The 14,220-nt window shown below is 43.7% G+C and overlaps 1 protein-coding gene across 6 annotated transcripts; it reads right to left on the bottom strand.

The window, feature by feature from the left end:
• On the bottom strand, nucleotides 1-14,141 carry LOC119011564 (arylsulfatase I-like). 6 transcript variants are annotated; one of them, XM_037084789.1, is made up of 13 exons: nucleotides 13,999-14,141; nucleotides 12,201-12,379; nucleotides 10,349-10,488; nucleotides 9,597-9,746; nucleotides 8,473-8,547; nucleotides 8,210-8,384; nucleotides 6,087-6,323; nucleotides 5,543-5,689; nucleotides 4,519-4,663; nucleotides 3,365-3,978; nucleotides 2,766-3,281; nucleotides 922-2,692; nucleotides 1-293 (listed from the first exon to the last, which is right to left on the bottom strand). In XM_037084789.1, exons 2-11 carry the CDS (start codon nucleotides 12,372-12,374, stop codon nucleotides 2,859-2,861), a joined length of 2,280 nt encoding a protein of 759 aa, XP_036940684.1. In that variant the 5' UTR covers nucleotides 12,375-12,379; nucleotides 13,999-14,141; the 3' UTR covers nucleotides 1-293; nucleotides 922-2,692; nucleotides 2,766-2,858. The 6 variants fall into 6 exon arrangements, with proteins under 6 accessions (XP_036940684.1, XP_036940681.1, XP_036940682.1 ...); XM_037084786.1 differs by having other exon boundaries at nucleotides 728-3,281; XM_037084787.1 differs by having other exon boundaries at nucleotides 1-273; nucleotides 728-3,281.
• Between the last annotated feature and the right edge of the window lie 79 nt (nucleotides 14,142-14,220).

The raw sequence follows: 14,220 nt of genomic DNA, 5'->3' as shown, positions 1-14,220 counted from the left end.
TAAATTTTATTTGACCTTTATTTACTCAGGGCGGAGAAATCAAGCGCTCCCTCGGGGCCGCCCGGCTGCACGCTCAGACTGTCGTGGTGCCGGATGTTGAGCAAACAAGACTGAAATATTTAGAGGTAAGGTGTCCTGCTCAGACGGAGAAAACCCAACATCTCACTTCAAAGACGTTTTTCTAATGCGGGTAAAACGCTTTCTGCGATGCGACGAGTGGAGGGAGAAGGAAGCTGCTACTGAACGGACCTCCGAGTCTCGGCCCACGATAAACTGCATTAAGTTGTGAGGATCTGAATTTAAAAAAAAAAAAAAAAAGGGGAATTATTAGATGGATCCAAAAACTATTTTCTTGCAGGATTTTCTGACATTTGTGTTCATTTCTTTGGGAATAATACTCGAACCTTGATTCAACAAAATCAGGCGCATTTAGGTGTCTAGTTAAAGCAGATAAAGGGGGCTGGTGGGTCTTGGACCGAGGGATCGTTACAGAACCAGAGCAGAAATAATGTCACAGGTTTTCATTTTCCTCTGACATCACGAATGCTGGTGTACGCATTCTGACAAACTGTTGTAATTTCATCACTTTCAAGATTATTCAACAACTTATAAGATGACGACAGTGAAACTCTGGAGGTGCGTCGGGACAAATTTCAAGATGAAACAACATATTTGATGAATATTATCCAGTTAGCTTCCGTTAGCATTCAGCCACTCCCTAGCTTACATTATTGTCTGGTCCAGTGTGTTTCACTTCCAGGCTTCAATAAATGTGTCCAAGATGTGTGCTGATATTCCTCAGGATTAATTTAGGACTCGTATCGCAACGAACTCTTAGCGTAATCACAAAGTAATGTTAGCAAGGATGCGGTTGAATGCTAATATTAGCTTTCAAACGTTAGCTAACATACAGAACAATACGTAGCCACGTTTTCACCGTCCATCTTTAAGTTGCTGATCAGTTAGATGTTGAATGATAACGGTTAGTTGGACTGGAACACAGCAGAACCACTCTGTAACGTCCCATCCTGAGTGTGACGTCAGAGGAAAATGGCCGTCTAGTGGCGGCGACGGAACAGTTGTGACATCACGACCTCACGGAAGTCCTAACGGCTCGTTTAACGGCGCAGTTTCTGAATCCTGTGTGCATTTCTCTGTTGATCGTTGCTTTTTAATGCTTTCACTGTGTTTACAAAGCACCTAGAAAAGCCTCACGAACAATAAAGACAAGCCAATCTCAGTTTCTACGTCACGATACCTTTAAAATCACAAACATTGAATTAAAAGTCAACATGTGTTTGACGCCGACGATACGTTCAAACAGCCACGTCATCCAAACGTCTGTCAGCCACAGTGATACAGAAAAGAAAAAAAAACAGCACATCGAGAATCATTCACTGGGACGTGTCCCTGAAAATGTCAAAATATTAAAACCTCCTTAAATCAAGAGACGAAAACAGTAATATAATTATAGAAATAATAATCATGAACAAACACTTTCACTGTAAAAAGTAAACATCTGCTTCAAAACAAAGATCTGGGACGTTAACGGATGATTTGTTGGTGTAAACACATTAAATCTGTGTTCATCACTTCACACAGACTCTTTATAAAACAATGGCTCTCTGCTCCATCGTGCTCGAAGTTACAGAAACATAGTAAAATCATTTACAGTGTCAAAATAATCAAAAAACACTTTACTGCCACACGGTGTCGGTCCTGTCGGGTCAGAACTCTGTCAGATTCTAATTATAGGTAAACAGTCGACACACAGTTTGTAAAATCACACACAGTAAATCATGTGACAGTAACAGTAATCAAAACAGTGAAGACGAGCGGTTTGAAAACCAGCTTATCACCAGAACAGACAACAAGTTAAAGGGTCAATTCACACAAATTTACAAAAAAAAGAAACATTATCCTGCTCACTTTCACATTCTTGTGTTGAGATTTTCAAATGTTTTCAGCCCAAGTATGAATTTATTATGGCTGCATTTATCTCAACAACAACAGTTTTTATTTGGAAACAAAGTACAACCACTGTTAGAGAAACTACAGTACCCGCGTGACCAGATATCACAGGGACGAGTGATTAAATATGATTTGATTTGAGTGAACCAACTTATTATAAATGACATAGAAATGCTTTTGAATCTAAAAAAATTAACATGATTTTTAAAAGAACACGTAGAAAATAAGGAGAGGAATGAACAAGATGCAATTATCAACTCTAACGCTAATCTGTACTTTTTTAATCGATTCCCTGACTGATTCCAGATCAATTTTCTGGTGGGATTAAAAGGTTTTTTTCCCGCACCGATGCAGCTGTTTTCTTATCTCTTGAGTCCGAACACATTGACGGGTGAGTCACGGTGGCTGTGGCCCAAAGCACAGCATTTGTTTTAAACAACTCTGCTCAGCCGGCCTGCGTTGGTGCTGATTTTATTAAAACACGGGATGTTTACACGGCGTCAAACACGTGGCGTTCCTGGAAGCTCGCGTTGCGTAAAAAGAAGATGTTCTCCACCCTTAAACTTGAATGATAAGTTCACAGACATTACAACCAGCACTGTCGCCATCGCTCCTCGTATCTTCCTCTCCACCGTGACTCCTCCTTGTTGAAAGTTTCCAGCAGCGTAGACGCAAGATCAGAGAATTTTTTACTCAACTGGATCCGGTTCTTGATTCCAGCCTGTGAAAAGACGTGTTGTAGAGAGTATTTTTAGAGAGTTTCGCTTCATCTGAGCGAGGAGGAGCCAACTCACCTGTTCTTCGCGATGCTTCACTCGATCCAGGAAGCGACGACGTAACGATTAAAAACAACACACAACATTGTCAGAACGTGTCCGACTGTCGCCTCAGATCCGGTTGGACATCATCCTGGTGTTCAGTTTCAGGAAGAAAGTCTGCAGCTTGCACACGCGGCACTTTTTCTTCTTCTTCTTCTTCCGGCTGTTCCGACCTTTCTTGTACACTCCCTGATATTTTCCCTCCTCGTCCTCCTCTTCGTCCACCCAGGGCACCCAGGCCCCGTCGTGCTGGTTGGGGTTGGCTCGAGGGTCGTCGGGGGGGAAATAAACCGGCACAGCTGTTTGGTTGTAGTAGGCGAGTCGGGCCAGCAGCTGTTGGACCACATCTGGCCTCTGGTCTGACAGGTCCCGCCGCTCGCACGGGTCGGCTGTGATGTTGAACAGCCAGACGTTTCTGTGGGTGGAGGGTTTGTGGAAGGACGCGACGGATCGTTCAAGGTTCCACCAGGAACCGGGGAAAGTGGAGAGAACCTGAGGATCAACATTTACTGTTATTTATTGATTTAGAGTAAAAAAATAATTGTATTAAAATGGGTCTAAATGTGCTGCGGTACCTGTTGGGGGACCCAGTCTCCGTGGCCTGGGTCTCCTGTCAGCAGCTTCCAGTCTCCGACTCTGATGGCAGCCTGGACCGACGTGTCCCAGACCGGCTGGAACAACTGGAGCCGGAACTGGGGCGTGTGATGAGTTCTGGGCAGCAGCGTCCCGGACTGGGACGTGTTTTGGTATTTGGAAAATGTCTGTCTGGACTTTGACTTTAAGAGTAATTTAAGCTGTCTCTTGGATTTGGGTTGAGGTGGTCTAGACCGGGACAGGTTCTGTTTCTGGGATGTGGTCCGTCTGGATTTCGACTTTGCTCTCTGTTGGACCTGAGGCTTCAAGGATTTTGGGCGGGAGGTTCCCGACGCTGACGGAGCACCGCTGGACATCAGGAATGGCTTGTAATGTGTCAGTTTCTGGTTCTGAGGGAAGTTTCTGGTCTTGAGTTTGGGTTTTAGTTTAGATTTCTGGAGAGGATTAACCTTCAGTTTCGGAGGAGGCTTGGATTTAAGTTTTGGCTTCGACTTCTTGCTGGTCTTTAACTTGAACTCTGACTTCTGCTGCGGTTGCAGCCTCGGGGCCTTCTTCTTCTTCGGTTTCTTGAAGGCCGGGCCTTCTGGTTTGTTTCCTGACATGTAAAGAAAAACACACAAGAAAGAGAAATACAGAGCGAAGACTCGTGAGATCCTCCAGCTCGCGTACAAAATCCTGCTTACATGTCGTCCTTCCTTACATCTCTCTTCACCGTGTTTCCTTTTTATCTGAACTTCTGTTTTATCCCAAGAGTAAAGCCGCTGTGATGTCGCCCACTGGATTGTGGATGACCGTTTAAAACCATCAATTTCAGGAGTTTGGCCGTCGCCGTCTTGGATTTTCTATCCTGATAAAATCTGACTGAGACCCTGAGGACACGCTTTTGTAGCGACGTGTCACCACGCTGCGCTTCATCGTTTATTTGACTCTAATTGGAACCAGTAATTTACTAAATGAACACTTGAAACTTGCACTTAAGACCATAATCTCATTCCTAAACTGTTAACTGAGGTAATAAATCAAGTGAGAAGTACGTCAGTGTCTCATCGGCTCATAATCAAATCAAACATTGACTCCACACAACCTTTGACTTTGGCTCCCAGTAACTTTGCTTCATTTTCATGTTGTCAGTCACCTGCTGCTCTCTGTCTGTTGGCCTCCCAGCTCATGGTCTGTGCAGGTTTGTGCAGAGGGTCGATGTTGTGCAGGATCTCCTGACGAGGCGAGTCCTTCCCTTCACTGATGGCGGGCCAAACATCAAAACCATCGAGGCCGTGACTCTGAGATCAACGTAAATACAACAAATTCATCACAGAAACTACAAAGACGAGGTCACTCTGAGGTCTGCTGTCCACGTGTTTCCTGCATTAATGTTTCCAGGACAAATACTCGTAAAATTTACCTCACAGGATTAAATATTAATACATTTTCTCTGGTATTAGTCGCTATCGAGTTTCTGGATTAGTTGGATCTTTTTGATCGTAGCCAAGCTCGACCTTTCTTATCTGCCTTGGCAGCAGAAAACTACTCGCGCACCGAGCCAACAAAGCACTCTGGGAGCTGTGCACAGACTTCACCGACACGCCGGTAAAATGAATCTGTCTGAACTAAAACACAAAGCGTCTTTGTGGCCGCCGTTAGAAAATAGTGGTGCACTTATCATAAGAGGTCAAGAGCACATGAATCTGCACGATGGAGAATTAAGACAGTTTTACGGTAGCACTGCGACCTGAACTTCAGCAGAGTCTGAGATGATTCACGCAGATGGACCCACGTTCATCGTGACGACAAATAAATGTTTGCATTAATTTATAATCAGTGGGAGACACTCAGCGGGCCGGCTCAACGTAAAGTAAACTCTGGCAGAGTCAAGTTTTTGGCTGAACAACAAGGAAAACAAATGGAACCTTAATCCAGCGTCTTCCTGAAGTCATAGCTCATATCAGTAGCTTGGGTGGCCGAGGGGAGAAACACATCTTAAAATCCGGTCCGTTTTACAGAACGATTAAATGTTCAGTGATTTCTTTTTATACTGTTTGAGCTTCACTGTCCTGTTTTCACTATCAGAGACAAACATGCAACAAAACACAAAGCTAACCTGCTAATAAAGGAAAGAAATCACTACGTGTGTTTTCCTGACAGAGTTAAGTTCCACTGACCCGGCTGATGTTTCCCCCGGCCAGGCCCACCAGAGTGGGGAACCAGTCGGTGATGTGCAGCAGAGCTGTGGAGACTCGTCTCCTGCGTCTCAACAGCGGGCTGTGGACAAACGCCACTCCGCGGACTCCACCTTCCCAGTACGTTCCCTGGAGACACAGTCGGGATGTTTAGGTACAATTAACTGAGAGCCTCTATTTTTTGAGTCTCATTCCAACTTGTGAAAGACTTCTTGGGATCGTAGGTCCCGTCGGCTGCCATCCCAAAGCTCCAGTATCTGGCCATTTGGGCATGAAACTCAAAAATCATCTCTCTTACAAACTGCAACTAACAATGTCAGAAAATGCTGAAACATTTTGATCAGTGTTTCCAAAAAGCCTGAGACGACATCCTCCAAATGTCTTGTTTTGTCCGCAAGCCAAAGATATTCAGTTTACTGTCACAGAGCAGGAAGGAAACCAAAAAATATTCACATTTAAGAAGCTTGAATCAGAGAATTTAGTAACTTGAGTTTGACTGTCAGCAGTAAAACTGAGTCATTTCTACCTTTCGGCCTCGCAGCGGCCAGTTGCTCCCCCCGGTGAACGGCTGCGCCCCGTTGTCGGTGGAGTAGACGATGACGCTGTTCCGGTAGTATCCGTACTTTCTCAGGGCGTAGGTGACGTTTCGGACCGCCTCGTCCACCGTGGACACCATGGCGGCGAACTTCCTCCTGGCGACGTTCACCATGTCTCGGTAAGGGTAGATGTAGGACTTGGGAGTCTGTAGAGGCGTGTGAACCGCCTGCAGGACGAACATTTACACAGCGACTGAGATCTGTTCATCCAGCTCGACTGTTTTGCTGTGAGCTGCTCAGATTTGCAGAGACCGGCCGTAGGGATGTCTGCGTCTCTCTCCAGGAATCATGACCTGCTTACTCAAGACAGTCTTCAGACATTGTTGTGAGCAGTTCCACTTTCTATCAGACGACAGTGTGGGATGTGAACATGTTCACAGGGACAACATTTCTTCATCCTGATTGAAGATTTCTTGCGACTGTTTCCATGTGATGGGATCAACAGAGTCTAGTGTTGATATTCAACAACAGATGTAACTAAAACAGCTGCGTGTCGAACACAGAAGTCATGTTAAGTCATGCGTTCCTCTTCCTTGTAGGTATTTTTTTTTATCTCTTTTGGAGCGTGTTTGATCAACTCCCTGTCTCAAAGATGGATCTCTATCTGTCTGTCGTCGTCTGCGCTCAGTTCTCTCAGAGTTTCTAGCTAAAAACAAACTGTTTGAGTTAGAAGACGGATGAAATACAGCCAGGAAGTAATCAGGTTGTATCACTTATGAAAAAGGACCTCTCAGCTACCGGGTTCGGTTTGGGCCTGTTTATTCTGACTGAGGTGTTTATACGGAGCATTTTTTCATTCTGTCTGGGATTTTAAGCCGATTATAATCAGAATATTAGGCTCTGTACAAACGCAGCTCATGACGCCGTCGTCCAGGAGTAGAAGAGCGCTTTCTTCTGCTGGGTGATAAGAAAAGAAACGTCGCTCCTACATGAAACTACTCACACTAATGTCTCTGGATTATCTTTAGTAACTGGGTCGTGGTTTCTGCAGAGAGACGTCGTTGTCAAGTTTTTTGTTGTTGCTGCTGCTTTTGAGCACCACGAGCCAAATGTTGTCCAGTTCCATTACATGTGAAAGAAGGCAGAAATCTCTCTGGCCGTCATCTCCCAAACTCACACCCTTGATAAATCCAAACAAATCTAAGTAAGCTAAGAGGAAAAATATGTAGTGAATTGATTTGATTTGTTGGTGAGCTGTCCCTTTAAAGAAATATACAGTGCAGTTTCAAAGTAAAATACACAACAGGTGTTAGAAATGGCCAAAACTCCACTTGTATGCTTTAAGATATTATGATATAATCAGCTATGTTGATTCAAGGAAGATGCTTTTATTTTGAAATACGTTCACAGTTGTCATCTACATAATAGGGTTAGGGTTAGTTTGCTCCTCAGCCTCGTCATCTACCCGGAAACCCACTTCGACACATACTGCTGGTGCATAAGCTGGAAGTTGGAAGTTGAAATCAGGACTGTTTATTTGATTTTTCCTCCCTGGCAGGGGGGCAGAGAGACAAAAAATCAAATAAAACCAGTCTTCTGTTTTGTTTTTGCTGTTTCTTGTCAGGGCATCGGGCTCCGTTTCAACAAACCTTTCCATCCCAGAGCTGTGACATCGGATCAACACAGCTGCCCAGAAAACTCAGCAATAAACAAACAGCAAAAAAAAAAAAAACAATGAAAAAAAATCTCGTGAGTTTGAACCGTCGTTCTGTGTGGCCTGCTTTCAATATGACACGGTTCTGGTCCATATGAGCAGAACGGTCTCAATACGTTTCTGATGCTCGTAGACAAACAAACACTTTGATGTGGCCTCGCTGTTATTCCAACATGTCAGAGTCTCCACATCCCGACGTAAACCATCGCAGCATCAAAACACATGTCGGGCCTGGAGAGGGTTTGACCTATTTTCCTCAAACTATTCAGACTAGAAGTTTTCTCCCTGTATGTTATAATTGAAAACGTGTCCCTTCTTTATTTTGAGCGGCTCAAACTCAAATCATTTTTCCAGATATTTTTCCTACGTATATGCTTTTTATTGACATTTTTCTGATACCTGGAGGGAGAGCAGCAGGAACAGCGGCCTCTCCGTGGGGTCGTGACTCTCCAGGATCTTACGAGCTCGCTGTGTGAAGAGCGTGGTCGAGTATTTCCCTTCCTGGCCCCACGCCACGCCCTCGTTTTCATGGAGATCGTACCCGCATAACCCCGGGCCGTCGCAGGACCCGTAACTGAGGACAGATGGAGAGCTGTAGACGCGGATAATGGAAAACAGGGGGCGACGAACATCAAAATCAAATGCTTTTTTTTTTTTTTTACCTGTAATAATCCACACTTCCTGTTAAAGAACCGAAGAAACTGTCAAAACCTTTCCTGGTGGGCAGGCAGGCCTTCCTGGAGAGAAAAAAAACCAAAACAAATATAATCACTGTTCTAAACAAGCAGCTTACAAAAGGTATAATCTGGTTACACTCATTGTTTTATTTTTTTTTTATTGTGTGTCTTTGAGGAAACGTTTGCAAAGCTGATGTTTTGAACCTTCATTGTTTACATCATGTTTGCTCTCGCTCTGCTGCACGTCTCTGTGTTCTACAGTGTGAAATCAGCAGGAATGCGTGTCGTGCCGTATGTGTGCTAAACGCTCACGCAACTCAGAGATCCACACATCTGAACTGTCCTCAAAAACATCCCAGGCTGCCTTCAGCATGAATAAAAAACATTTATACATATGCATGTGATATGTGAGTTTTTCGACCGTTAGCAGTTTGTATAAACGCTCCACACACTGGCGGGTCAGTTAGAGGTTAAAGACTCAGACTTGGTGTCTGGATGTTCTTTTTTTTTTTTCTTTTTTTTTGACCACAGCGCCTGAAACCGCCCGAAGCTTTCCAGTGCTGGATTAGACGACGAGGCCCGAGTCCGGCTGCAACCGCGACCAATCAAAACCAACGATCTGATTGTAGGAAAAGTCGGCAGGGTTTGAAACTCTCTTCCTCCATCGTCCACATCGTTATTCACAACAGTATTCGTGTCAGTTTTATGTCACTTTCCCACATTTGAAGGATCTCCTTCTCGATAACCACTTTCACACATGCAGCTGAAGAACGTTTCCTACATGTGTGAAGTGACGCTGAGATCAACATTCAGACCGAGTAACGTTTTTAAGTGTCGGTGCAGCTGTGTTGTAAATGAAAGCTGTGACACTGGATGACGATGAACACACTTTCCCTCCAATCAGGAGTCTGTGGATGACATATTTGCATCCATGACTATTAAATACAAGAACACAGACACAGAACAACAACAACAGCTCCTTGCCCACCATGTTCCTGATGTCACGCACACATCTGGTCTTGTGCTTGTACAAACTGGTTTGTTTTGAGCTTGACAACAAAAACAAAATGATAGAAATCTGAGACGTTTGAGCGAAGCGTCCGTCTCACCTGTAGAAGCCCAGGTGCCACTTCCCGATCATGTGCGTGGCGTAGCCGGCCTCGCGGAGCCTCTCGGGCAGAGTGTCCATGTGTGACGGCAGGCAGCTCGGCTGGCTGGGTCTGATGATGGAGTGCTGGAGGCCCGTGTGGATCTGATATCTGGAGGAAATAAGACGGACTGACGGCTCACAGGTCCTGCGACTCGTTTACATTCTCTCAGAGCGCCAGGTTGCCTAATCGATAATCAGATTACTCAGAGAGCAGCCACCTCATTTGAACCGGAGCCGCCTCGGACTCTGATAACTGTTCTGGTTCCACTTCTGCGACATGAATTCGCCGCTTCAGGATCAATAAAGTCTCATCTTACTTCTTAATAATAATCACAACATGCTGAAAGAAATATTGATCCACATTTTTATGATAATCTGACAATCAAAGGGATAAAATAAGGCTCAAGAAAGTACGAATTGGTACTGCAGCTAATCAATTATTCATTTGAATGATAATTTTGATAATCAGAAAATTGATTTAAGTCACATTTTCAGGAAAAATGCTTCTAAAATGTTGCTAATTGCTATTTGTCTTTGTTTAGCATCTGTAAATTGAAATCTTTGGACTGAGGACTGTTGAAAAGTTAACAATAAACTAATAGAATTGAATGTAATCATTAGCTGTGCTCAAACAGAATCAATACTGCTGATAAAAAACAACGAACACAGACTTAAATGATGGAAAAACAAAACATAAAGACGCTTCTGTACCTGCCGGTGAGCAGCTGGCTGCGTGACGGCGTGCAGATGGGCTGAACGTAGTAGTTCTCCAGCTTCACGCCCTCCGCCGCCAGTTTGTCCAGAGTCGGAGTCTTGAGGGTCGGGTTGTGGTAGCCGATGTCGTTGAAACCCTGTTGTCAGGAAGAAAGACGAAGATCAATCAATCTGTAGTGACGTTCATATGGTTCTTGGAAAGTAGTCCCAAAAAAACATCTACAACTGTTTTATGTTAAAGGGATATTCCGGCGTAAGTTTAATCCATGGCACCAAGTAAGAACCCTCCTTTGTGAGATCAAGTTTTCTGACTGCTAGCTTATGTAGCTTTAGCAACCTCAGAACGATAACAATACACTGCAGTATACGCCTCCAACCAAGAAACCGCCATCAAAAAGCCACAAATAATGCTCAAAACAGCACCAAACTTCAGCAACAGTACAAACAGCGTCTCAACACATAGTTCAAGGCATCAAACATCTGCTAGCTTAGCTGGATTTCTACTGAAAAGTGAACACAACTCACCACTCTCCTGCAGCAGTGTGCTCGTTGTGGGGGAAGACCTGATGAGCCGATTACCAAGTGCAGTTAGAAATGCTCAATTCCGTTCTTTTCCCTGTCCATTCTCAATAATAACTGTTATAAACTGGTAGGCAAGACACATATGAACTTTGATTGCATTTCTATGGAGTAATAATCGTACATTTTCATCCTCGAGCTGCGAAACTCTACTGCACTCGGTAATCGGCTCGTCAGGTCTTCCCCACAACAGGAAGCTGCAGCAGGAGAGTGATAAGTTGTGTTCGCTTTACAATAGAAATCCGGCTAAGCTAGCAAATGTTTGATGCCTCAAACTATGTGCTGGGACTCTATTTGTACTGTTGCTGAAGTTTGGTGCTGTTCTGAACATTATTTGTGGCTTTTTGATGGCAGTTTCTTGGTTGGAGGCTTAGACAGCAGTGTGTTGTTATCATGTGGTCTTTTCTGAGGTTGCTAAAGCTACATAAGCTAGCGGTCGGAAAACTTGATCTCTGGGGGGGTTTTACTCGGTGTCACGGTGTGTTAGACCATGGATTAAACTTAAACCAGAATAGCCCTTTAATAGAAAACCATCATTTGACTCAAGCTAACAGTGCGTTTCATTCGTTCACCTGTTGCTTGAGCTCCAGTGGAAACAGATGTGAGTGTGGCAGGAAAGTGGCGACCAGATATAACTTTTAACCGTCGCCTCCTCTGAGTCACAGATGTTCATCGACAGCGGCGGTTTGTTGTTTTTTAACGAGGACGGAGACAATTGATGGAAGTGCGCACACTTTAATTTCAGTTCATCTCGACTTTGTTTATGTGCGTTTTGTTTTTGTGGTTTGTGTCTTTTTTAATTAGACATTCTGCTTTTAGTTCGTGTGAGAAGGCCAAAACTGAACCCCACAATTAAACTGGTTATTTTATTGTATGAGTGCATTTTCGATTTTTAGAAACAGTCTTGACTCTTCAGAGAAAAGGCCATAAACTGATCTTTTAACACGTTTGTGATCAATTGATCGACTGGTGGTTTAATCAGGGTTTTCATGTTTGACGTTGATGTTGATTTGGATGACTTTTTTTCAGTTTTACTAAAATGTGTAGTTATTTTTGACTTTCTTTTCTAATTTCACGCCATAAAAAACTTTAAATTTACAAGATGAAGCCCATAATTTGAGCGATATCAGCACCGACAGCTGGATTTATGCTGCACAATGTGTAATAAATCATCTTTTCATATCAAACGTGATCATATGTTTGAATTTTTTGGATTTTGGGAGTTAAATGAGACCTCACGAGATATTTACAGCATCTCTCTCTCGCTCACCTGGTCGTCTATGAGGATGAACACGATGTGCGGCTGGTTCTTCTTCTTCTCTCCGGCCTCGTCGCTCTGAGCGTTCCTGTCATTCTGGTCGGGTTTGGACCGATGAGCCGACAGGCAGCCGAGGCCGAAGAAAACACTCAGCAGAGTCAGAACCGCAGCAGAAGCCGGCTGCATCTTTACTGCATGAGGGGGATAAAAATAAATAAATAAACAACACAACATGACAATACAGCGAGATCAACTTCAGTGCTTGGATGCTTAGAAATGTCTGAGTCGGCACAAATTCCCACAAGCGTGCCATCAGCGGCCCGACCCGCTGTAGATCACAAAACCACATTTGGGTCGGACTCGCCAACTTGGCTGTAAGTGGGATCTGAAACACATCCATCTGGTGGAGCGAGCGAGAGCGCTGAACTCCGAGGAGGTCGTTTTCTTTCTTAACCATTTACAATCTTCACAGCTGAATCATCAAACCAGTCAAGAGCGACGACAAGACGGGTCGGGCCAGAGAGAGCAGAACCAGAACCAGAACCAGAACCTGTTCCGTCTGTTCTCTGATTATTCACTGATTATCCTCTTACTCCTGTATAACTCCATCTGCTGATATCAGAAGAAACTTTACTGTCATTTCTTTTGGAAAGACGTTTAATGTGTAGAATAACCAGACTGGGTTTTTCTGATTCATCTAATCAGAACAAATCAATAAAATTGATGACGCTGATGTAATAAACCATCCAGTACCAGGATTTAGAAGTTGGCTCATTAGTTTGTCGTGAGAGTTTCCACGGATTTGAAGCAGATTAATCGATTAGTCGATCGTAAAAGAAGAGAAAATGAACTGCAATCTTTTTCCGATGATCGATTTGTCATTTAAATCACTTTTTTTAAAGCAAAAATGTCAAAGTTGTCCTAATTAAGCATCTTAAATGTGACAATTTGCTGTTTTTTCTTTGTTATTTATGACAGAAAGTGACGGGTCTTTGGGTTTTGGACAAAAAAGAAGCAATTTGAAGACGTTAATTTAGCTTCAGGGAAAATCACAATGAGAAATCTCACATTTTTTATCTTTAATTATGGACATAATACAGTAATAATACTCAAAACGCAGATGTTTTAAACTTTAAGTTAAATCAGGTAAACGTGTGATATGTTTGTCAGGGATGTATTGATTCTGTTGATCAGCTCATATTACAACGATCGACGTTGTTTCAGCACCGGACGACTGCGTTACGTCTTAATTAGAACATGACATTAAAGCGAAACAGAGAAACGAATCAAACTCTGGATTTAAAGTTACGACACAAGTTCAGACGAGATCACAAGTTCGCGTCAGGTTCTCAGAGACGCTTGATTTTTATCTGTGAGACCAACTACAGCCGCCTCGGCCTGAACTGTAGCAGGGCTGGTTTCCCATGAGGGAGGTGAGATACTGGTGCTCATGGCAACAGCTGATGACTCTCACACACACACACACACACACGCACACACACACACACAGCCTGTTGGTTCAGACTATACAAGCTCAGACTGGTTCCTGTTTTTGTTTTTTCTTTTTGATACAACTCTGCAGCTTGTATCACGTCACGAGCCCTGTTAGACAGCACAGCACTGATCAATAACACTTTTAATTATTGATTATTGATTATTGATTTTGGAGTCTGACATCACTGTTAATAACACCCACGTGCAGCACTGTGTTGTGATTAAAATCAGCACTTTTTCTTCATGAATACAACAACAACAGCTGTGTTATTATTCTAATTTTTTTTTTCTTTAAAAGCCAGGCCTGAATCAATACCTCGATACTGGATCAATGAGAGTGAACGGCTCCTCTCCTCCTCCTCCTCTTCCTCCTCTTCCTCCTCAGTTCATTCTCCGCTCCTCGACTCTTCTCCTTCTCAGCTCGCAGTAAGTTCGGGGAGAGTTTGCAGGAGACGCCGCATGTTTCCCCAAGTTTCCACAAGGACCTTCCTTCCTTCCAGTCGGCGCGTCCGTCCGAACTCCCAATGAAATACGACCG

This window comes from Acanthopagrus latus, chromosome 21 (assembly GCF_904848185.1).
Source record: "Acanthopagrus latus isolate v.2019 chromosome 21, fAcaLat1.1, whole genome shotgun sequence".
Taxonomy (NCBI): domain Eukaryota; kingdom Metazoa; phylum Chordata; class Actinopteri; order Spariformes; family Sparidae; genus Acanthopagrus; species Acanthopagrus latus.
Note: the sequence above shows the minus strand (reverse complement) of the source record. Positions and strands in the feature narration are given on the sequence as shown.

Excerpts from the sequence above, each read along its gene's own strand:
- LOC119011564 (XM_037084786.1), bottom strand. The coding sequence starts at position 12,374 with ATGCAGCCGGCTTCTGCTGCGGTTCTGACTCTGCTGAGTGTTTTCTTC. Across the intron at positions 6,324-8,209 it reads TCCTGCTGCTCTCCCTCCAG|GCGGTTCACACGCCTCTACA; the intron begins GTATCAGAAAAA and ends TTCGTCCTGCAG. Across the intron at positions 3,282-3,364 it reads GAGACTGGGTCCCCCAACAG|GTTCTCTCCACTTTCCCCGG; the intron begins GTACCGCAGCAC and ends GTTGATCCTCAG.